Consider the following 22,533-nt stretch of genomic DNA (forward strand, 5'->3'; position numbering starts at 1 on the left):
TGGATGGAACCCATGAACACGTGGTCGCCATGCACTCCATGCCAGACACAACAATCATAATGACGCAGCAGATCGTCACTGATTGGCTGGGACGCTGATGACGGAGGGATCAAACGGTCCAGAACGTTACCATGCACCCTAACGACCACCTAAACGGTCCAAATCAACCAACCACTTAACTTAATGAGTGTCCAGAATCGGTGTGTTTAGATTGCCGGTAAACCGGGGCACGTCTTCCAGGCGTTCAAAACAAAGCGGGGAGTCGTTTGCCAGGGAGTCGACTCTATGAATCTATGAGTCGACTCTTTCGGGGAAGCGCTTGAGAGAACGCGGATTTGCATTGAGATTTGCATAACCACTCACTGTCCATTTGATCAGCGCCACTTATCACATAGTTCTACAATTACTGACTGTAGTCCATGTGTTTCTCTGCATACTTTTTTACCCAGCTCTTCAATGGTCAGGACCCCCACAGGACCCCCACAGAGCAGGTATTATTTAGGTGGTGGATGATTCTCAGTGTTGTCCTGGTATGACTTTACATCTACAAGGTGGACCGACTAGGTAGGAGTGGTATTTGAAAACTCCACTATTAAGATGTGCCACCATCCCTCCTCCACCACACTTCACAGTTGGCGCATTGCAGTCAGGTCTGCCCATATTGTGCATTTTAGTTGTATTTAGTATTTAGTCGACGAACTAAAGAAAACAACAACTGAGACAAACACGTCTACGTCTTCTAATCACCGATAGCTGATCCATGCTTTAAACGAACATCTGTAACAGCAGCACAAATGCTGGCACATAATCGACACGCTCCGCCATGATAACACTGCTCTTAACTTTCGTGGGTTGGTAAAATGAGTTGTTCCAGACATCGTTCTGATGAACAGCGTACTGATCTCTACTGCTGCCCTGAAGTGACGACCAAAACCCGAAAGACGCAGAAGGAAGCGTGGAACTACTGTTCGAATGGATCGATGATCACCGCCAGAAAGATCAAGGAACATCTGAAGTTCCCAGTGAGTACAGAAGATGATTAAGTGAAGCAAAGTCCCGTTGTTAGGAAAACGACACGTCCTGAATGGGTTCAAATTTCCCAAGGAACACATCGACTGGTCCAAAGGAGAAATGGCTCAACGTTTTGTGGACTGGTGGAAGCAAAATTGTTCTCTTTGGTTCTAGTGGTCGTAGACAGTATATCAGACGACCCCCGAGCACTGAATTCAAGCCAGAGTACAACACCGTGAAGACAAAATGATGATATGGGGATGTTTTTCGTACCGTAGTGTTACGCCTATTTATCTCATACGAGGGATCATGGATCAGTTTAAATATATCAGAATACTTGAGGAGATCATGACCCAAAACATCTTGGTTACAGACAAACAAGATTGAGGTAATAGAGTGGCCTGACTTCAATCCCGTAGAGAACTTGTGTTCTGACATCTGAAGCGCCTTTTTTTTTTAAGGCAAAACCCAAAATTGCAGAAGAACTGTGGAACGTCGTCTAATCATCCTGGAGGTGCCAGAAGTTGGTCGGCTCCATGCAACACAGATCTCGGAAACAATCGTTATGCCACTAAACATTGGTTCGGTAATTTAAAGTAAAGTGGAACCTCAAACATTATTTCAGTTTTTAAAGAAAAATGCTGCACTGCTATTTTTTTTAACAGCCTAATATTTATTTTTCTTAACTTTCTGTAAAGGATGAACACAAACTGACTAAATTTAAGTTAATGTTTTGATTTAGAATTGAAAGTGGAGTACTTTCACTGCATTTGCATTCATGGAAATAAAAGTTATTATAATGATTTTGTGCTTTATTCACTTTTTTTTTTTAAATTACTGCTATTTTTTTAAACGCTACTGTATATTAGAGCTTAACGAAGAGCCGTTTGGAAGCCTGGAAGCCTGGAGCGAGTCGACTCGTGTCGTTTAGCCGTGCCGACTCAGATGACTCACTGAAACGAGTAAACAAACCCGTCAAGGAATCACACGAGTGGAGTGTAGCGGTGGAGGAGACGCGGAGGAGAACGCGGACCATACATAGCAGTTGGTACATGGAACAACAAAAAAGATGGCAGGACCCTTGATCCTAATCGTGTTTACTGTTTTATTTATCCTACCAAGAGGTAAGATCGCTTCCATGCTTTACGAGGCGCATGCTCATTGAGGGAAAGGCTCAAAATATCAAAATGTTATTTGTATTAAGGAAAGATGCTGGTTGTATTTTTATAATAATAATAATAATAATTATTATTATTATTATAAATGTTAATATTATTATTATTATTATTACTAATATAAATATTATTATTATTATTATAAATATTATTATTATTATTATTATTATAAATGTTAATATTATTATTTTTATTATTATAATTATTATTATTATTATTATAAATGTTAATATTATTATAAATGTTAATATTATTATTATTATTATAAATATTATTATTATTGTTATTATAAATGCTAATATTATTATCATTATAAATATTATTATTATAAATGTTCATATTATTATTATTATTATTATTATTATAAATTGTATTATTATTATTATAAATGTTATTATTATTATTATTATACATGTTAATATTATTATTATAAATATTATTATTATAAATATTATTATTATTATTATAAATATTATTATTATTATAAATATTCATATCATTATTATTATTATAAAAATATATATTATTATTATAAATGTTAATATTATTATTATTATAAATATTATTATTATTATTATAAATGTTAATATTATTATTATTATTATAACTATTATTATTATTATAACTATTATTATTATTATAAATATTAATATCATTATTATTATTATAAATATATATATATTATTATTATTATAAATGTTAATATTATTATTATTATAAATATTATTATTATTATTATAAATATTATTATTATTATTATATAGAATAAAAACCTGCTTTATTTAGTTTGTTTTACTGAAGTTTAACTAGTTGGTGCGTAAACTGTCCATGCGTCAGTCTGTAATGTGGTGATGGGATTATTACCCATAAAAGTAGGTCGTGCGTTTGGTGTTTCTTAATTATTATACATTATACATTATATATCTTCAATAATCAACTTGACATCTCTGAAAAGCGTGAATGTGTAATGTATGGAAGATCTGCACACGTCTAGTGGCTCCAAGTGACAAGTTGAACGTATGAACGTACTACCAAGCCTTCAAGAAGTCATCGATGTCTATTGGGGATCTAGAACTCTGAGGTGGAGCACGGTATATTTGAGTCTATAGGGTGCTGGAGTGCCAGGTTGCCACTTTTATAGACCCTTAATGCATGGATTGTGGATGGTGGCAGCTTCAGTGTCAAGGGGACCTAAATTTAAACCTGGCTTCCAATCAGTTCCCATAAAAATTTGGATCCGGTCTCCGAATCTGGGCTTGGGACCGCCACTGTAAGCGCACTGACGAGTGCACCTCCCAGTGGCACCCTTAGGCGTTGGCTGAACGTGTCTGCGCAGACACCCGACCAAAGGATAGCACTCCGCGCCACCCAGCCGCCAACCCAAACGAACCAAACACGTATTCTATTCTATTCTAACTCCTAAAGGCTGTCCACAGTATTTTGAAGCGTGCCTTTGGGAAGCGTTTGTAGGGTCAGGTACTGATGTTGGATAAGAAGGCCTGGAAGGCAGCCAAGAGTGTTGACTCGGGCGTAGGACTGGACTCCTTGCTTTATCTGGAAGGCAGATGGAATCGTGACCTTCTGTCCGTGTTGTGGTACGTACCACGTTTAATGGTTTTACTGGTCTATGAGCGTAATTGGACCTCTTCAGAGAGGAGTCATCGCTCTTATGGGAGCCGCTCCTAATGCGCCGAGCGCGCTTTGTTAGGTCCGTCAATAATTGATACGCTCGTAATTAGAGACTGAGCCCAAATTCAGAGCCTCGCTCACCGCCATGTGTGGTCGGCGAAGCACAATAAGCAGGATAAGTAAATGACCCTGGACGCTAGGGACTTCTTTATGGACTGTACGGCCACAAGTATAAGTACACCCCATTCCAAAACCATGATTGTCTGAGTGGTATTACCATGTTTTTAAAGGCTGTGGCAGGTTTTACTCTTTTGGAAAGAAATTCCAAATCATCCCAGTGTTTTTTACCACATGTTTACCACATAGCTTTGTGCACAAGGGAACAGTAATACTGTTGTCATATATTAAACACATATCATTCATTTGACACCATTGATTTTCTATACCTGACTCTCTCTGTATGAAGGGGTGTCCAGATACTTTTGAACAAAAAGCAGCACTTAGTTTGGCCTGTTTTTATTAGGTGTGGCGTCCTGACATGCCCTAAGCTAACTGTAATTTGGATAGTTTAGAGACTTTGCTTTTATATTTGCATAACCGAAGTGTAAAATGTCCGGAGGGATGATTATCATCAGTCCCTTCGAGCAACAGGTGCTGGGTTGTTCAAACTTAGACTTTATTATTAGTATTTTATTATTAAAGTAGTTTGTACTCGAATATTTCGGTTAGCATCGTGCTAACGCTAATTAACGGTATTCCGTTTTTTTGTTTTTGTGTGTGTGTGTATTTACCTCAATTTCTCAGTTTTTTTCACAGGTTTTCGTCAGTGTGACACATTAAGGGCTGAATTATAAGTTTTTAATGTGTTTTTTTTGTTTATTTGAGCGATTCGTGCTGCAAATTTAAACTAAAACTGACGCCTGTGTGGAACACTGTTAAGCTTAACAGTAATCCGCACAGCGCCGGTTCAAATTCTAGCTAAAATTCTACCTCGTTGTGTATTATATACCTTTATGTTGTATATATGTATATAAAACGTTAAATGTATCAGATATATAATTTATATAATAATAGTATAATATCATTCATTTTAAAATTCGAGTATACTGTATTTTAAGGAACTGTGTGGAACACTGTTAGGGTAACAGGAATCCGTTCCCGTTCAATAAGCGTTAGCATAGTGCTAACGCTAACTCGTCGGTTTTATATTAACGGTATTCCGTTGTTTTGTGTTTATTTACCTCAATTTCTCAATTTCTTCACAGGTTTTTGTCAGTGTTACACATTAAAGGATTAAATATAAGTTTTTAATTTGTTATTTAGTTTATTTGTGCGATTCGAGCTGCAAATTCAAACTAAAACTGACGTCCTGTGTGGAACACTGTTAATCTTAACAGTAATCCGTACAGCGCCGGTTAAAGTTCCAGTTAAAATTCTACCTCGTTGTGTATTATCACTTTTATGTTGTATATATGTATATAAAACGTTAAATATATCATTTATGTATCATTCATTTTAAAATTCAAGGATACTGTATTTCAAGGAACTGTGTGGAACACTGTTAGTGGTAACAGTAATCCATACAGCGCCGATTCCAATTTCAATTAAAATTATTTCACGCTGTTTATTATAATATATATAAGTAACAAAACATGTATAATGTGTATAATATAATATCTTATACTTTTAAATTCAAGGTTACTTCAAGGAACTGTATTGAACACTGAAGGCTCTGCACGGCTCAGTCAGGCAGTCAGCTGAACCTAATAAGCAGTATTTTGTAAACCCCCCCCCCACTTCCCCATCCACTCCTCCTAAAACGGCTTCCTGTCGAAATAATGTGCGTGAGGGTTTCAGGGCTTCACATGACGAACGGCCGCGGTTGACGGCGTCACGGTTTGGCCCGGAGAGGAGTCACGAGAGAGGTTTTGCTCCCAGGCCTGTAACGGTTACGCAAATGAACGTTTCTCGGGAGCCGTAAACGCTTCGCTCTGGACGACACCGGGTGCAAGCGTGGGGATTCCTATTGGGAAGTGTACTACATTGCCAAAAGTATTCACTCACCCATCCAGATCATTGAGTTCAGGTGTTCCGATCAGTTCCATGGCCACGTGGCATGCAGACTGCTTCTACACACATTAGTGGAAGAACGGGTCGCTCTCAGGAGCTCGGTGAACAAGTCCAGTCGTGAAATTTCCGATCCGATGGACGAGTCCGGGTTTGGCGGTTTGGTGGAGGGGGGGGATTATGGTGTGGGGGGGGTTTTCAGGAGTCGGGCTCGGCCCCTTAGTTCCAGTGAAAGGAACTCTTAATGCTTCAGCGTACCGAGGGATTCTGGGCGATTTCATGCTCCCGACTTTGTGGGAACAGTTTGGGGATGGCCCCTTCCCGTTCCAACATGACCGCGCACCAGTGCACGAAGCACAAGATCCATAAAGACGTGGATGAGCCAGTTTGGTGTGGAAGAACTTGAGTCCTGACCTCGACCCGATAGATAGAACACCTTTGGGAGTTGAAGCTGTTATAGCTGCGAAGGGTGGCGACATCATATTAAACCCTACGGATTAAGAACTTTCCAACCTCTACGACTAAAAGCAAGACAGTCGCCGGCAAAACGACAGCAATGAATCATCCACGAGGTCGCGTCATTTGGCGGTCACGGATGTTGGTGCAACACCCCTTTCATCCTGCTGTCATCACTTTGTGCGCCGAATTCTGAACCCTTTGGCGCATTTTTACCGAAAACTGCAGTCTAAACGACTAAGGGTTAAGGGGGGCCTCGCTTAGGGGCCCAGCAGCGGCAACCTGGCAGATGTAGGGTTTGAACCAGGGACCTTGTCATTTGTTAGTTTGTAGTCTGGTAGTTTAACCAATAAGCTACCACTGCCCTACTAGTGCTAGGTCACCCCACCATCCATGCTCGAAGGTCTTTGGACGGGCTGCATACAGGTATCATGTACACAGCAATATAAAAAACCACCTAAGGGACACAATATGTGGCCAAAAGTATTTGGACAGCCGACCATGAGCATGCTGCACATCCTGTTTTATCCAGTGTAGAAATGCTATAATCGATAAGTACTTTAGTTTTTTTTTGTTTTGGTTGTTCCAGGCTGGTCGAAGCCGGTCATCACCCCCGACGTCCCCCACCTGGTCATCCAGAGGGGCGGCCAGCTGGAGCTGCGCTGCGCCGACGACGCAGACGCCGGCGGCGGCGCGGAGGCAGAGCCGGCCGGGCTGCGCTGGCGCAAGGAGAAGGGCAGGGGGGTCGACGGCGCGCGGGAGGACGGCGGGGCGGTGGTCATCAACCTCGCCTCCGCCCAGCCGCAGCACATGGGCCGCTACACCTGCCAGAACACACAGACGGGGGAGAGGAGCTCCATCTACGTTTACGTCAAGGGTACGTCGATCGCTGGTAACGTGTAAACGTGAAGCTCCCTCCACCATGCTTCACGGTTACACTGGGGTTTAGGCGATGGAGTCTTAAGCTTCCGACAAATTTTGGGACCAGGACTGCGGACATTTGTGCCCAACATTTGTCAGATCAATGAGGTCAATACAAAATACAGCAGTCTTAAAACGTGAAGCTCCCTCCACCATGCTTCACAGTTAGTATAAGATTTTGGTAATGGGGTCTCTTATGGAAAACAGCTTTTGACAGCATTTTTGGACCATGACTGCAGACATTTGTGCCCGAAATTGGGCATTTGTGACATAAGTAAGGTCAATACAGCAGTCTTAACATATGAAGCTCCCTCCACCATGCTTCACGGTTACAGTGAGGTTTAGGCGATGGAGTCTTAAGCCTCCAACAAAATATTTGGACCATGACTGTGGACATTTGTGCCCGACAGTGTGCATTTGTGACGTGTTGCTCCCTCCACCATGCTTCACAGATCTGGAGAGCGCCTTCGTGCGCTCCATGATGAAAGGCCTGCTGGTGAGAGAGGGCGAAGACTGCACCCTGCCGTGCCTGGTGACCGACCCGGCCGTGACCCGGCTCTCGCTGCTGACCTGTAGCGGCGTCGCCCCGCCGGCCGGCCTCTCCTACAGCGCCGACCCGCAGAGGGGCGTCGTCATCCACAACATGACCAAAGCCTTCGAGGGGTGCTACATGTGCACCGGGGACATGGGCGGGGTCGGCGTGAGGTCCAGCCAGTACGACGTGGACGTGCGGTTAGGTCGGTGAGATCTTGTTGTTCTATGTTTTTAGGATCCCAGATTTCCCAGACACTAAGGGATTTGAACCCTCAACCTTGTGTGTGTGTGTGTAGTTCCAGACTCCGTCTTAGTGATCAGTCTGTCCAGGCCTGGAAGAGTGATCCTGATCAAGGAGGAAAAGCTGGAGCTCGTCTGCAGCACCACCAACATCAACCACGACTTCCACCTGACCTGGAGCTTCCCGGCCAGAGTGGTAAGAACCGCGCATCCACACAGCTGCCTAAAGACTTGTGACTCGACTCGGACTCTAGTCTAAAGACTTGTGACTCGACTCGGACTCTAGTCTAAAGACTCGTGACTTGACTTTGACTCTAGCCTAAAGACTTATAACTTGACTCAGACTCTAGCCTAAAGACTCATGACTTGACTCGGACTCTAGTCTAAAGACTCGTGACTTGACTCAGACTCTAGCCCAAAGACTCATGACTTGACTCGGACTCTAGCCTAAACACTCATGACTTGACTCGGACTCTAGCCTAAACACTCGTGACTTGACTCAACTCTAGCCCAAAGACTCATGACTTGACTCGGACTCTAGCCTAAAGACTCGTGACTTGACTCTGCTTCTAGCCTAAAGACTCGTGACTTGACTTGGACTCTAGTCTAAAGACTCGTGACTCGACTCGGACTCTAGCCTAAAGACTCGTGACTCGACTCGGACTCTAGTCTAAAGACTCGTGACTCGACTCGGACTCTAGTCTAAAGACTCGTGACTCGACTCGGACTCTAGTCTAAAAACTCGTGACTCGACTCGGACTCTAGTCTAAAGACTCATGACTTGACTCTGCTTCTAGCCCAAAGACTCGTGACTTGACTCGGACTCTAGCCTAAAGACTCGTGACTTGACTCTGCTTCTAGCCCAAAGACTCGTGACGACTCTGTCTCTAGCCTAAAGATTCGTGACTTGACTCTGACTCTATCCTAAAGACTCGTGACTCGACTCTGACTCCAGCCTAAAGACTCGTGACTCGACTTGGACTCTCTAGCCTAAAGAGTCGTGACTCGTTTCTGACTCTAGCCTAAAGACTCGTGACTTGACTCTGACTCTAGCCTAAAGACTCGTGACTCGACTCTGACTCTAGCCTAAAGACTCGTGACTCGACTCGGACTCTAGCCCAAAGACTCGTGACGACTCTGTCTCTAGCCTAAAGACTCGTGACTTGACTCTGACTCTATCCTAAAGACTCGTGACTCGACTCTGACTCCAGCCTAAAGACTCGTGACTCGACTCGGACTCTCTAGCCTAAAGAGTCGTGACTCGTTTCTGACTCTAGCCTAAAGACTCGTGACTTGACTCTGACTCTAGCCTAAAGACTCGTGACTCGACTCTGACTCTAGCCTAAAGACTCGTGACTCGACTCGGACTCTAGCCCAAAGACTCGTGACGACTCTGTCTCTAGCCTAAAGACTCGTGACTTGACTCTGACTCTATCCTAAAGAATCGTGACTCGACTCTGACTCCAGCCTAAAGACTCGTGACTCGACTCGGACTCTCTAGCCTAAAGAGTCGTCACTCGTTTCTGACTCTAGCCTAAAGACTCGTGACTTGACTCTGACTCTAGCCTAAAGACTCGTGACTTGACTCGGACTCGTATTTTGTGACTTGTGAACATCTTTGACGTGACGTCCTGTCCTCGTTCCAGGTGGCTTTGGAGTCCCACACCTCTCACATCTTGCCCGGTTCCCGTGGTTACAAGCGCACGGCAACGCTGCGCATCAACTCCGTCAGTACAGCCGACTCCGGGACGTACCGCTGCCGAGCCCAGAACGAGAGAGGCGTCTCCACGGCGACGCTCGACCTCAGCGTGTACGGTAAGAACCCGCGACGAAAGCGCGTGTGCGCCAGGCAACCGGGGCAGCGCCGCTCATACTGGTGCGCCGGTGTGTTCCAGAGCGCGGCTTCATCAACGTGACGGAGGTGGAGAACGAGGCCGCCGAGGTACGCGAGGGAGAGAGCCTCGCGCTGCGGGTGGAGATGATCTCCTACCCCGGGCTCGCCCGTGCCCGCTGGACCTACGACGGCCGGCAGCTGAGAAACACGTCCGAGCACGTCATCACGCTGTACGAGCAGCAGTACAGGTACCAATCCCGGCCAGCCCAAGCGGGTTCCTTATTCCTCACACTGTTTGCCACATGCTTTGCTTAGGGGATTTGAACATTAAGCACATGGGAAATGATGCGCCCCCTATTGACCAGCAGTGCTACTGTGACTCAGTAGCACACCAGTGCCGAGATTCTGTGCCCACGGGTTCGAATCTCGGCTCTGCTAGCGCTCGGTCGGGCACAATTAGCCTCCAGTCTGCTGGGTGGGGAAGACCGGACCAAGGGGGCGGGGTTATCAACGCTGCGCCTGTACAGCAAGTGGAGGAGCGCACAGACTGGGGCGTGGCTCTCTTCTCCGGCGCCGTTGCCGGTCTGCCGGGCGCCCCCTAGAGGGCACAATTGGGTTCGGAAATGACCGGACTACAGGGGCGGGGCTATCGGCGCCGTGTAAGGACCTCGTTTGCCCAGGGCGACTGTACGGAGATTAGGGCGTGGCTCTGTTATGTTACGCGAGAGTTTGTTTTACGTTCGCAGGTACGTCAGCGAGCTGAAGCTGGTCCGGGTCCACGGCTCGGAGGGCGGAGTCTACACGTTCTCGGCCGGCCACGCCTACGCCTCCGTCAACAGGTCGTTCTCCGTCCACGTCACCTGTGAGTCGAACCTCCCTCCCACCTCCCCGTTAGCTAAACCCCGCCCTAACTCGTTCCTCTCTCTCAGGTAAACCCGTGATCGTCTCTCAGGAGGGGCCCATCGACGGGCAGGTGAAGTGCGTGGCGTCGGGGTACCCCGTCCCTAAAATCTCCTGGTACTACTGCGAAGCTCCGCACACACGGTACAAACCCTCACACGAACACGAACACACAGGGCTAAAGCTGTAGCTCATCACCCCGCCTCTCCGGGTTTGGGTATGAAGGTGGGCGTGGCACGAGTTCCGGTTGGCTATGACTAAATTGGGTAATGAATGAGAGGAAACACATGGGAAGAAATGAAGTAAATAGTATGAAGGCCACAGATAAGCACTATAATGCAGGTAGCATTACCATATATGGAATCAACTCTGCTTTAAAAAAATATATAAAATAAATATATAAAATAAATATATAAAAACAAATAAAAATGTTAAAAATAAACATTAACAACAATAAAATAGTAAAATAAAAATAGATAAATAAATAAATTTAAAATTTAAAAATAATGTAATTAAAAAAATAAATAAAATTTTTTAAAATTCAATAAAAAAAATTAAAAAACAAAAAATTTAAAAATAAAAAGATACTAAATAAAAAAACTTTAAAAAAAATAAATAAATAAAAATAAAAAAAATAAAAAACAATCAAGCAAATACAAAAAATTCAAAAATATATATAAAAGTATAGAAAAAAAAAACTGAATGGGCACAAATTCCCATGGAGGACACATGATCAAAAGTATCTGGACACCTCAGCATCTCTTATAAATTTGCATGAACTGTTTCTGCATTTAGCAGAATCCAAATATCTAATAGTAAATAAAAATTAAATAAATAATTTAATAAAAAATCAAAGAATTTAAGAATAAAAAGATAAAAATAGAGATAAAAATGTAAAATTAAAAGTAAAAATAAACAAATTTAAAACAAAAAACATAAAAAATAAGTTAATGTTCTATCTATCTATCTATCTATCTATCTATCTATATATACAGTGGAGGAAATAAGTATTTGATCTCCTGCTGATTTTGTAAGTTTACCCCCTTACAAAGACTTGAACAGTCTATAATTTTTATGGAAGGTTTATTTTAACAGAGAAAGACAGAATACTTATTAAGGGAAATAAGTATTTGATCCCCTACCAACCAGCAAGAATTCTGACCCCCACAGACCGGTTATGTGCCCATGAGGCACACAAATTAGTCCTGTCCCTGTATAAAAGCCTCCCGTCACAGAATCGGTTTCTTCCGTTCAAATCTCTCGACCACCGTGGGCAAGACCAAAGAGCTATCAAAGGACGTCAGGGACGAGATTGTAGACCTGCACAAGGCTGGAATGGGCTACAAGACCATCAGCAAGAAGCTTGGTGAGAAAGAGACCACTGTTGGTGCGATCATTCGAAAATGGAAGAAATACAAGATCACAGTCGATCACCCTCACTCTGGAGCTCCATGCAAGATCTCACCTGGTGGGGTAAGAATGATTCTGAGAAAGGTGAGGTCAGTCCAGAATTACACGGGAGGAGCTATATAAAGATATTGAAATAGAAATAGAAAATAAAATACTGAATGGGCACAAATTCCCAAGGACATACCTCAGAGCTTTACATACCCATATATGACACATGGTCAAAAGTATCCTCAGCATTTAGCAGACACTTTTATCCTTTTACCGTAACAGTATGTCGTCTAAGCGATCGAGGGTCAAGGGCCTTGCAGAAGGGCCCAATAGTGGCAACTTGGCCGTGGTGGGGCTTGAACCAGCGACCTTTCGATTACTATCAGCACCTCAATCACTAGGCTAGAACAAATACAACCTCAGATCAAACAGATGGTTGGGCGTGATTCATCACCCTTGGGAACTGGTTGCCACGGCACCAGCCGCTTCACCAAGCTCCCAACGGGCGGTTTTCATTTGCTTCGGGATCCAAACATGCAGGAGGTGGGATGACCTGGGTGGTATGAAATGTGCAGGCACCTCCATTAAGACTTGCTGTGCTATCGGCCTGGCCGGGCATCCGACAGGCACAACTGACAATCGACCTCGAGGGAGGGGAGGTCGATAGGGTTCCTCACGTGCGTCTGATTTTGCAGGTGCTCCCAGCTACCGAACGCCACCCAGGAGAGCGAGGACGCCGCCACGGTGACCCTGTCGGGGGCGGGGTTCGGGCGCACCGAGGTGGAGAGCCGGCTCAACGTCACCAGGGGGAGATACCACACGCTGGAGTGCGTGGCGACCACGCAGGGGGAACAGGCGTACACGCTGTTTTCCATCAGCGGTGAGTACTAGGGGTCCGTCCCAAAACCTAGCGAGCTGCCTTGCTGCCTACCTGGGGTATTGAAATAGGACGGATTTGCAGAGATTACGTTCTGCACACCAGGACTTAACGCTCACGCTAATAAGCTCAGGATCATAACGCCACCCTGATACACGAGTGTGTGTGTGTGTGTGTGTGTGTGTGTGTGTGTGTGTGTGTGTGTGTAGAGAGAACAGTCCCGCACAAACTCTTCACCCCTCTGCTGACCGGTGTGGTGTCCGCCGCCGTCGTGCTCATGCTGTTCCTCATCATACTCCTCTACAAGTACATGCAGGTAAACACCGAATCATGTGACTTTTTGGGCCGCGCGGCTGCGTCCGGGGGAGGAAGGGCCGACGGGATTCCTCGTCTCGGCTGCGATTGCGGCCTCTGCTGGCCGCTGGAGGCGCCGCACCGAGACGGTGAATAACGGAGAGCAGTGCTTGGCTACTGCACACGTGCCGGAGGGGGCGTGTCTCCTCGGGTCTGCAGCAGTAAAGGAGACACGCCCCATTCGATTTGGGGAACTGGATACCACTAAGTTGGGAGATCTGGACACACCTCCTAATTACTGCCTGGTGTTTTGGCCTGGTTCATTGCTTTCTCTATATACTTTAACACCATTGGGATGAATTAGAACGCCCACCCTGAGCCAGGCCTCATGCTTTCGGAATGTCATGAAGCCACACATGAAATTCCTCTCCTCGGCTCGTCCGTTAGGGCGTGGACCCGGACTTGTCGATCCTGCGCCGTGACGGGTATGAGGTGCGGCGCAAACAGAATTCACTCGCCGTGACCCGACATCGTGGAATCCTGCCAGATCTGGCAACATTTCAATAAAAACAAAAAAACCAAAAACACCCTGAGAACGTGTTTGGAATCGAAATCCACACGGACGTACACCGTGCGGTCAAAAGTATTTGGACACCCCTTCGTGAGTCGTTAAGGATATCCAACTTTGCAGGAGCAGTTTAGGGAAGGCCCTTTCCCATTCCAGTGTAAATGTGCATGGCTGTGTTTGACAGTGTCCAGGAGATAAAGTGGAGCGCAGTAAAATAATAAAAAAACAGTAAAAAAAAAAAAAAAAAAAAAATATATAAAGATAAAAATTCAACCTTAAAAATAAAAATATAAAATTAAGTAATAAAAAACAAAAACAATCAACACATTAAGAAATATATAAAAAATAAATAAAAATTAAAAAATAAATATAAAAACAGAAAATAAAATGCAAAAATAGTCAAATTAAAAAAAAAATGTAAAAAAAAAAAAAAAATGTACAAATTAAAAATACAAAGATAAAAAATAAAAACTTTAAAAATAAAAATAAAAATGAATAAAAAAGCTAAATAAAAACAATTAACAAATTAAAAAATATATAAAAAATAAATAAATTAAAAAAAAATATGTAGATAAAAACATAACAGTAAAATACAAAAGAGTAACATTTAAAAAATGCAAATAAAAAAAAATAAAAAATTATAAAAAAATTAAAGAAATTAGAAATTAAAAATAAAAAACTTTAAAAATAAAAAACATAAAAAATAAAAATATACATTTAAATAAAAATTTATAATAAAAAATTTATAATAAACAAATTAAAATTCATAAAACAAATATAAATTTAAAATACATATATAATATAAAAAACACAGAGAAAATAAAAAACTCAATAGGCACAAATTCCCACGGACATACCCTAGCAGACAAGATCCCACAGAGGTCTCTCTATTCTAAATACAGCTTGTTTTTGAAATGGGATGTTCGAGGAGTTCGTGGTCAGGTGTCCGAATACTTTTGGTGAAATTAGGATTTATTTGTCTCTCTTTTTCTGTCTGCTACAGAAACCGAAGTACGAGATCCACTGGAAGGTGATCGACAGTATCCATGGCAACAACTACACCTACATCGACCCCACCCAGCTGCCCTACGACCCCAAATGGGAGTTTCCGAGAGAACGACTGCGCTTCGGTAATCAGGATTTGTGTTTGTATGTGACGTGGTGAATTCCCACAGACGCACCCACTCTTTTTTTTAATGCAGTTTGTTTACAAAATGGGGCGTCCAACAAGCTCAAGGTCAGGCGTCCACACACTTCTGGCCATATAGTGTTGATTTTAATGCAAGTGTTCATCCGCAGATATTAGAGAGACGAGTTCCGGTTGGCTATGACTAAATTGGGTAATAAATGGGGGAAACACATGGTAAAAATAAAGTAAATAGTATGAAGGCCACAGATAAGCACTATAATGCAGGTTACATTACCATATATGGAGTCAATCTATACAATATAGTATAGATTTTAATGCAAGTGTGTGTGTGTGTGTGCAGGAAAAATCCTGGGTGCTGGAGCCTTCGGTAAAGTGGTGGCGGCGACAGCGTACGGCCTCAGGTCGCCGGACACGGTCACCACCGTCGCCGTCAAGATGCTTAAACGTAAGTACCCGCCATTTTTAACCTGCACCTGGACCTTTATTACATTACCTGAATGTCCTGTTTCCTCGTGTGTGTGTGTGTGTGTGTGTGTGTGTGTGTGTGTGTGTGTCCGCAGCGAGCGCTCACTCCACCGAGAAGGAGGCTTTAATGTCAGAGCTGAAGGTCCTCAGTTACCTTGGGAACCACATGAACATCGTCAATCTGCTGGGCGCCTGTACGGTAGGAGGTCGGTGTCTTCCGAGATCTTCGAAGGTCAAATAAAGTTCACCTGAGAGTATACAGTATATACTGAGTGTAGTATACAGTATATACTGAGTGTAGTATACAGTATATACTAAGTGTAGTATACAGTATATACTGAGTGTATATGTAGTATACAGTACATACTGAGTGTAGTATACAGTATATACTGAGTGTAGTATACAGTATATACTGAGTGTAGTATACAGTATATACTGAGTGTAGTATACAGTATATACTAAGTGTAGTATACAGTATATACTGATTGTATTATGTAGTATACAGTATATACTGAGTGTAGTATGCAGATACTGATTGTATTATGTAGTATACAGTATATACTGAGTGTATATGTATTATACAGTATATATTGTTTATATACTGTATACTACACTCAGTATATACTACATATACACTCAGTATATACTGTATACTACATAATACAATCAGTATCTGCATACTACACTCAGTATATACTGTATACTACATAATACAATCAGTATATACTGCATACTACACTCAGTATATACTGTATACTACACTCAGTATATACTGTATACTACATACTACACTCAGTATATACTGTATACTACACTCAGTATATACTGTATACTACATACTACACTCAGTATATACTGTATACTACACTCAGTATATACTGTATACTACACTCAGTATATACTGCATACTGTATACTGCACTTACTATGTTCCATAAGTTCAGTCATTAGGAGGGGTGTCCACATACTTTTGCTCATGTGGTGCATCTGTGCTTTTTTCCTCCATAACAGGCCCCGTTTTAGTGATCACAGAGTTCTGCTGCTACGGCGACCTGCTGAACTTCCTCAGGAGAAAGAGAGACGCCTTTTTCAGCTCCAAAACGGGAGACGGATACTACAAAAACCTCCTGAGTCAGACCCAGCTGTTAAGGTAAGAGCCAAAAGAGTTGGGACGGCAGGTCGAATGCAATTCTTATTTACACTCAATTCTTTTTTAATGCCTGCAACAAAAATCTAAAAAAGTTGGGACAAGGGCACAGTGATGCACATAATATGTGTGTGTGTGTGTGTGTGTGTGTGTGTGCACTTTAGGGAGGGACCAGATCCCGGCTACATGCCCATGAGATCCTACCAGCAGAGGTCGAATCAGACAGGTAAGCCCATCACCGCCGAGCTGCCCGTCATTGCTACTAGTGGTCACCACTGAACCAGATCGTGACCGCTATTCTGTCCCCTCTGTCCATTCTCAGAGTGGAGCGACGATAAGGACAGCCTGTCCCTGGACACGGAGGACCTGCTCAGCTTCTCCTATCAAGTGGCCAAAGGCATGGACTTCCTCACGTCCAAAAACGTACGTCCACGAGTTACGAGCGTAGTTCATCAAGTATAAAGTCCGTATATAAAACATGCTCTTTTCTGGACAGTGTATCCATAGAGATCTGGCCGCCAGGAACGTCCTGCTGACCAAGGGTCGGGTCGCCAAGATCTGCGACTTTGGCCTCGCCCGGGACATCACCAAGGACTCCAACTACGTTCTCAGAGGAAATGTGAGTTACTCTGTACACAGGTTTTGTCATATAGATTATAAGTTACAAATAGGTTTACTGTCTGAGCACTATGGCCAAAAGTATGTGGACACCTGAAGTCGAGATTTGACTCCTGGGGATCTGACTCCTGGGGATCTGACTTTTGGGAAGTCAGGATCTGACTCCTGGGGAGTTGGACTCTGCCTCCTGGGGACCTGTCAGGATCTGACTCCTGGGGATTTGACTCCTGGGAAGTTGGGATCTGACTCCTGGGGATTAAGGATCTGACTTCTAGGGAGTCGGGATCTGACTCCTGGGAAGTCGGAATCTTACTCCTGGGGTTCTGACTCCTGGGGATCTGACTCTGGGGAAGTCAGTATCTGACTCCTGGGGAGTCGGGATCTGACTCCTGGGGAGTCGGGATCTGACTCCTGGGGATCTATCTCCTGGGGAGTCGGGATCTGACTCCTGGGGATCTGACTCCTGGATATCTGACTCCTGAGTAGTTGGGATCTGACTCCTGGGCAGTCAGGATCTGACTCCTGAGGAGTCGGGATCTGACTCCTGGGGATCTGACTCCTGCGTAGTCGGGATCTGACTCCTGGGGAGTTGGGATCTGACTCCTGGGGATCTGACTCCTGGATATCTGACTCCTGGGTAGTTGGGATCTGACTCCTGGGGAGTTGGGATCTGACTCCTGGATATCTGACTCCTGGGTAGTTGGGATCTGACTCCTGGATATCTGACTCCTGGGTAGTTGGGATCTGACTCCTGGGGATCTGACTCCTGGGGAGTTGGGATCTGACTCCTGGGGAGTTGGGATCTGACTCCTGGATATCTGACTCCTGGGTAGTTGGGATCTGACTCCTGGGGATCTGACTCCTGGGGAGTTGGGATCTGACTCCTGGGGAGTTGGGATCTGACTCCTGGATATCTGACTCCTGCGTAGTCGGGATCTGACTCCTGGGGATCTGACTCCTGCGTAGTCGGGATCTGACTCCTGGGGAGTTGGGATCTGACTCCTGAGGAGTCGGGATCTGACTCCTGGATATCTGACTCCTGGGTAGTTGGGATCTGACTCCTGAAGATCTGACTCCTGCGTAGTCGGGATCTGACTCCTGGGGAGTTGGGATCTGACTCCTGGGTAGTTGGGATCTGACTCCTGGGGATCTGACTCCTGCGTAGTCGGGATCTGACTCCTGGGGAGTTGGGATCTGACTCCTGGGGATCTGACTCCTGGATGTCTGACTCCTGGGTAGTTGGGATCTGACTCCTGGATATCTGACTCCTGAGTAGTTGGGATCTGACTCCTGGGGAGTTGGGATCTGACTCCTGGGTAGTTGGGATCTGACTCCTGGGGATCTGACTCCTGGGTAGTTGGGATCTGACTCCTGGGGATCTGACTCCTGCGTAGTCGGGATCTGACTCCTGGGGAGTTGGGATCTGACTCCTGGATATCTGACTCCTGCGTAGTCGGGATCTGACTCCTGGGGATCTGACTCCTGCGTAGTCGGGATCTGACTCCTGGGGAGTCTGGATCTGACTCCTGGATATCTGACTCCTGGGGAGTTGGGATCTGACTCCTGGTGATCTGACTCCTGGGTAGTCAGGATCTGACTCCTGGGTAGTCCTGGGGAGTTGGGATCTGACTCCTGGTGATCTGACTCCTGGGTAGTCAGGATCTGACTCCTGGGTAGTCCTGGGGAGTTGGGATCTGACTCCTGGATATCTGACTCCTGGGTATCTGACACTAAGGTGTATTGTGTGTTTACTATCCAGGCTCGTCTCCCGGTGAAGTGGATGTCCCCGGAGAGTCTGTTCTCCTGCGTGTACACCTTCGAGAGTGACGTCTGGTCCTACGGCATCTTACTGTGGGAGATCTTCTCTTTAGGTATCATCGTTCAATAAAAAACGTTCAATAGAACATCTCACAACACCTACTGATACTAAAGACGCCGTGCTCTCACGCCACCTACAGGTAACAGCCCGTATCCCGGAGTTACGGTCGGCCCCATGTTCTACAGGATGATACAGGACGGGTACAGGATGAGCGAGCCGGAGTTCGCTCCCAGCGAAATGTAAGAGACAATGTCACGTTTCCAACTGGAAAACTATTACACTCTAGAATCAGATTTCACCATCTACAGTCCATAATATTACTGAAAGATTCTGAAAAGTAGAGATCTAACAGCGAATACACATGACCTTTGATCCCTCAGGTGCCACTGCATTAAAAGCGACTCGCGTCTGTACCGAATACGGCCACACAGGCTTCGGAAAACCCTCGTCAGTGAACGCGGTACGCCGCTGCATCTGCAAACGCAGCGGAAAGCCAAATTCATATTTACATTTTATTGATATTTTTCCTCCCGTCCCAACTTCTATAGCTTTTTTAACTGGGGTTGTAGGAACGATGGTACTTGGAAATGATCTGAAGGTTATTAGTTCGAATCTCTTGAGATATATGCATGCATAATACATAATACGATGAGTTCTTAATAACGCCGATTGATTTTACTCGCGGTCAGGCGTCCACATACTTTTGCTTATCTGGCGCTTCACGTGTGTCTCTCCAGCTACGAGGTGATGAGATGGTGCTGGAGCGCCGACCCCCTGAAGAGGCCGACCTTCCGGAAGCTGGTGGAGAGGACCGAGATGCTGCTGTCCGAGGTCACCAAAAATGTAAGATGTTCGAAAATGACCTGAAGGTTGTTAGTTCGAATCCCAGGAGATATTTCAATGCATAAATCTGCTACAACATCAAAGTAAAAGTCAGTATGACGATATTGTGGCATATTTTGGATGGAACATAATAGCCCACTACCGCAGACTCGGGGAGTTGGGATCTGACTCCTAGGGAGTCAAGATCCGACTCCTGGGGATCTGACTCCTGGGGATCTGACTCCTAGAGAGTCAGGATCCGACTCCTGGGGATCTGCCTCCTGGGGATCTGACTCCTAGAGAGTCAGGATCCGACTCCTGGGGATCTGCCTCCTGGGGATCTGACTCCTAGGGAGTCAGGATCCGACTCCTGGGGATCTGACTCCTGGGGATCTGACTCCTAGGGAGTCAGGATCCGACTCCTGGGGATCTGACTCCTGGGGATCTGACTCCTAGAGAGTCAGGATCCGACTCCTGTGGATCTGCCTCCTGGGGATCTGCCTCCTGGGGATCTGACTCCTAGAGAGTCAGGATCCGACTCCTGGGGATCTGACTCCTGGGGAGTTGGGATTTGACTCCTGATCCCGACTCCCAGGATCTGACTCCTGGGCACCTGACTCTTAAGGAGTTGGGATCTAACCCCTGGGGATCTGATTTTTAGGGAGTCGGGATCTGACTCCTGAGGAGTCGGGACCTGACTCCTGGGGAGTCGGGATCTGACTCCTGGAGATCTGACTCCCAGGGTGTTGGGATCTGACTCCTGGAGATCTGACTCTTGGGGAGTCAGGATTTGACTTCTTGGCATCAGACTCCTGGGAATCTGACTCCTGAGGAGTCGGGATCTGACTCCTGGAGATCTGATTCTTGGGGAGTCAGGGCCTGACTCCTGGGGTTCTGACTCCTGGGGAGTTGGGATCTGACTCCTGGAGATCTGAGTTCTGGGGAGTCGGGATTTGACTCCTGGGGAGCACAGGCAGCACACTACCGGGCGTGTTACACAGAGGAAAGATGGGATCTAGTTTCAGGTCCGGTTATTATGCCTGGTGCCCATTGTAGTTGCTTTTAACACTGGCGTGGGCACGGGCATTCGTGACACCCGCGCTAAAAGAAAATCCCTTCTGTGCGCCCGACAGGTCTACCTGAACCTCAGCGCAGAAGACGGCGACAGCAGCGAATCGTTCGACGCGCCGGGCCGGCACAGGGCGCCCTCCGAGAGGCTGAGCTCGGCGGGGAGCACCACGGCACCCACCCAGCCCCTTCTGCTGGCAACCAACGACGTCTTCTCGGAGCACGGGACCCGCTAGGCTCCTTCCGAACTTCTCCGCCCAATTTAAATCTCTGGACTCGTGGACTCGGGAGTTCAAGCGCTTAACGTCGGCGCTTAAGGCCGTCAAGCTGGACTGGATGGTAACGTTAGCGCACGTTAGCGGAGCCCTAATGGGGGCACCTCGCTTAAATGTATGCAATGAATATTACCAAACGGAATACACTCAGCAGTAATACGTTAACCCGCCATCTAGGTGCCAACGGGCACGTTAAACCTCGTCTCCTGTCTAGCGGCGGAAAAAGACGTTAGCCCACCGTCATCGTTCAGTCACATTCATATTTCGCTTCGAATTAAGGCGCCTCACTAGGCAGCATCTTAAGGGATCCGAAATCGTAATATTTAGACACGCCCTCTTCTCGTCTATGCAGAAACATCGCCAGGTTTTCGGACAGACCCCATGTTTACCGCGACCCCTGGCAGGTAAAAAGAAGCGATCCGCTAGAGATAAACTCCGATTGGCCAAATTCCATAGACTCCACATAGGAATCCGCCGCCGACTGGTGAAAAAGAAGAAACACCGTCTTATCGCGCGTACGGTCCAAGAGATTTAGGTTGGGCTTTTCGGTACCCACAGTGTTGCCACTCTTTGGGATTTGGGGGGTTTTGCCAAGTAACCTTTGCGACAATGCGCAATTTGGTCGGTGGACAGGGGTCAGCACGGGCATTCCGACCGGTCTGCGGCCATGCAGCCTGTTGGATCGGACCGCACGGACCATCAACGAGTCTCGGCCGCCCACGACCCTGTCGCCGGTTCACCACCGTTCCTTCCTCGTACCACTTTCGATAGATACTGACCCCACAAGAGCTGCAGTGGTCATAATGTTATGCCTGGTTGGTGTAAATCTTCACAAATTTGTCATTTTTAGTACAATTTGGGGTTTTTGAGGCAGGAATTTGGGAATTTTTTAAAACAAGGTGTGGCAACACTGAGCTGGACGCTTTTTGTTCGTTTTTTTTTACCTCAGGCTCCTCATTCGGTTCAACTTTTACTGTCGTACAAACCAAACGGGCTTCCTTATATATATATTTACATATATTTATTTATTTATATATATGTAATGTTATAATTTAGTGGTGCATGAGCCTTATGGCTTTCCTACGGAAGCGTATTGCTGCCACACAGATAAAAAAAAAAGCCGTCAGTATGTCCATAAAACGAGAAAAGGATGTCGTTATAACGAGAAAATGTCATTATAACGAGAAAGGATGTCGTTATAACGAGAAAAGATGTTATAACGAGAAAGGATGTCGTTATAACGAGAAAATATGTTATAACAAGAAA

The 22,533-nt window shown here is 45.3% G+C and overlaps 1 protein-coding gene across 1 annotated transcript; it reads left to right on the forward strand.

Annotated features, from left to right (window-relative positions):
- The first annotated feature begins 7,056 nt into the window (after positions 1 to 7,056).
- Positions 7,057 to 19,345, forward strand: kitb (KIT proto-oncogene, receptor tyrosine kinase b). Its single transcript, XM_063008484.1, has 18 exons — positions 7,057 to 7,215; positions 7,712 to 7,996; positions 8,090 to 8,229; positions 9,680 to 9,848; positions 9,929 to 10,115; positions 10,614 to 10,729; positions 10,797 to 10,911; positions 12,861 to 13,045; positions 13,252 to 13,358; positions 14,908 to 15,034; positions 15,395 to 15,499; positions 15,615 to 15,725; positions 16,530 to 16,668; positions 16,830 to 16,891; positions 16,988 to 17,088; positions 17,162 to 17,284; positions 19,043 to 19,154; positions 19,242 to 19,345. The coding sequence occupies exons 1-18, from the start codon at positions 7,149 to 7,151 to the stop codon at positions 19,343 to 19,345; spliced, it is 2,355 nt and encodes a 784-aa protein (XP_062864554.1). The 5' UTR covers positions 7,057 to 7,148.
- Positions 19,346 to 22,533: the final 3,188 nt, after the last annotated feature.

This window comes from Trichomycterus rosablanca, chromosome 14, assembly GCF_030014385.1.
Source record: "Trichomycterus rosablanca isolate fTriRos1 chromosome 14, fTriRos1.hap1, whole genome shotgun sequence".
Lineage (NCBI taxonomy): Eukaryota > Metazoa > Chordata > Actinopteri > Siluriformes > Trichomycteridae > Trichomycterus > Trichomycterus rosablanca.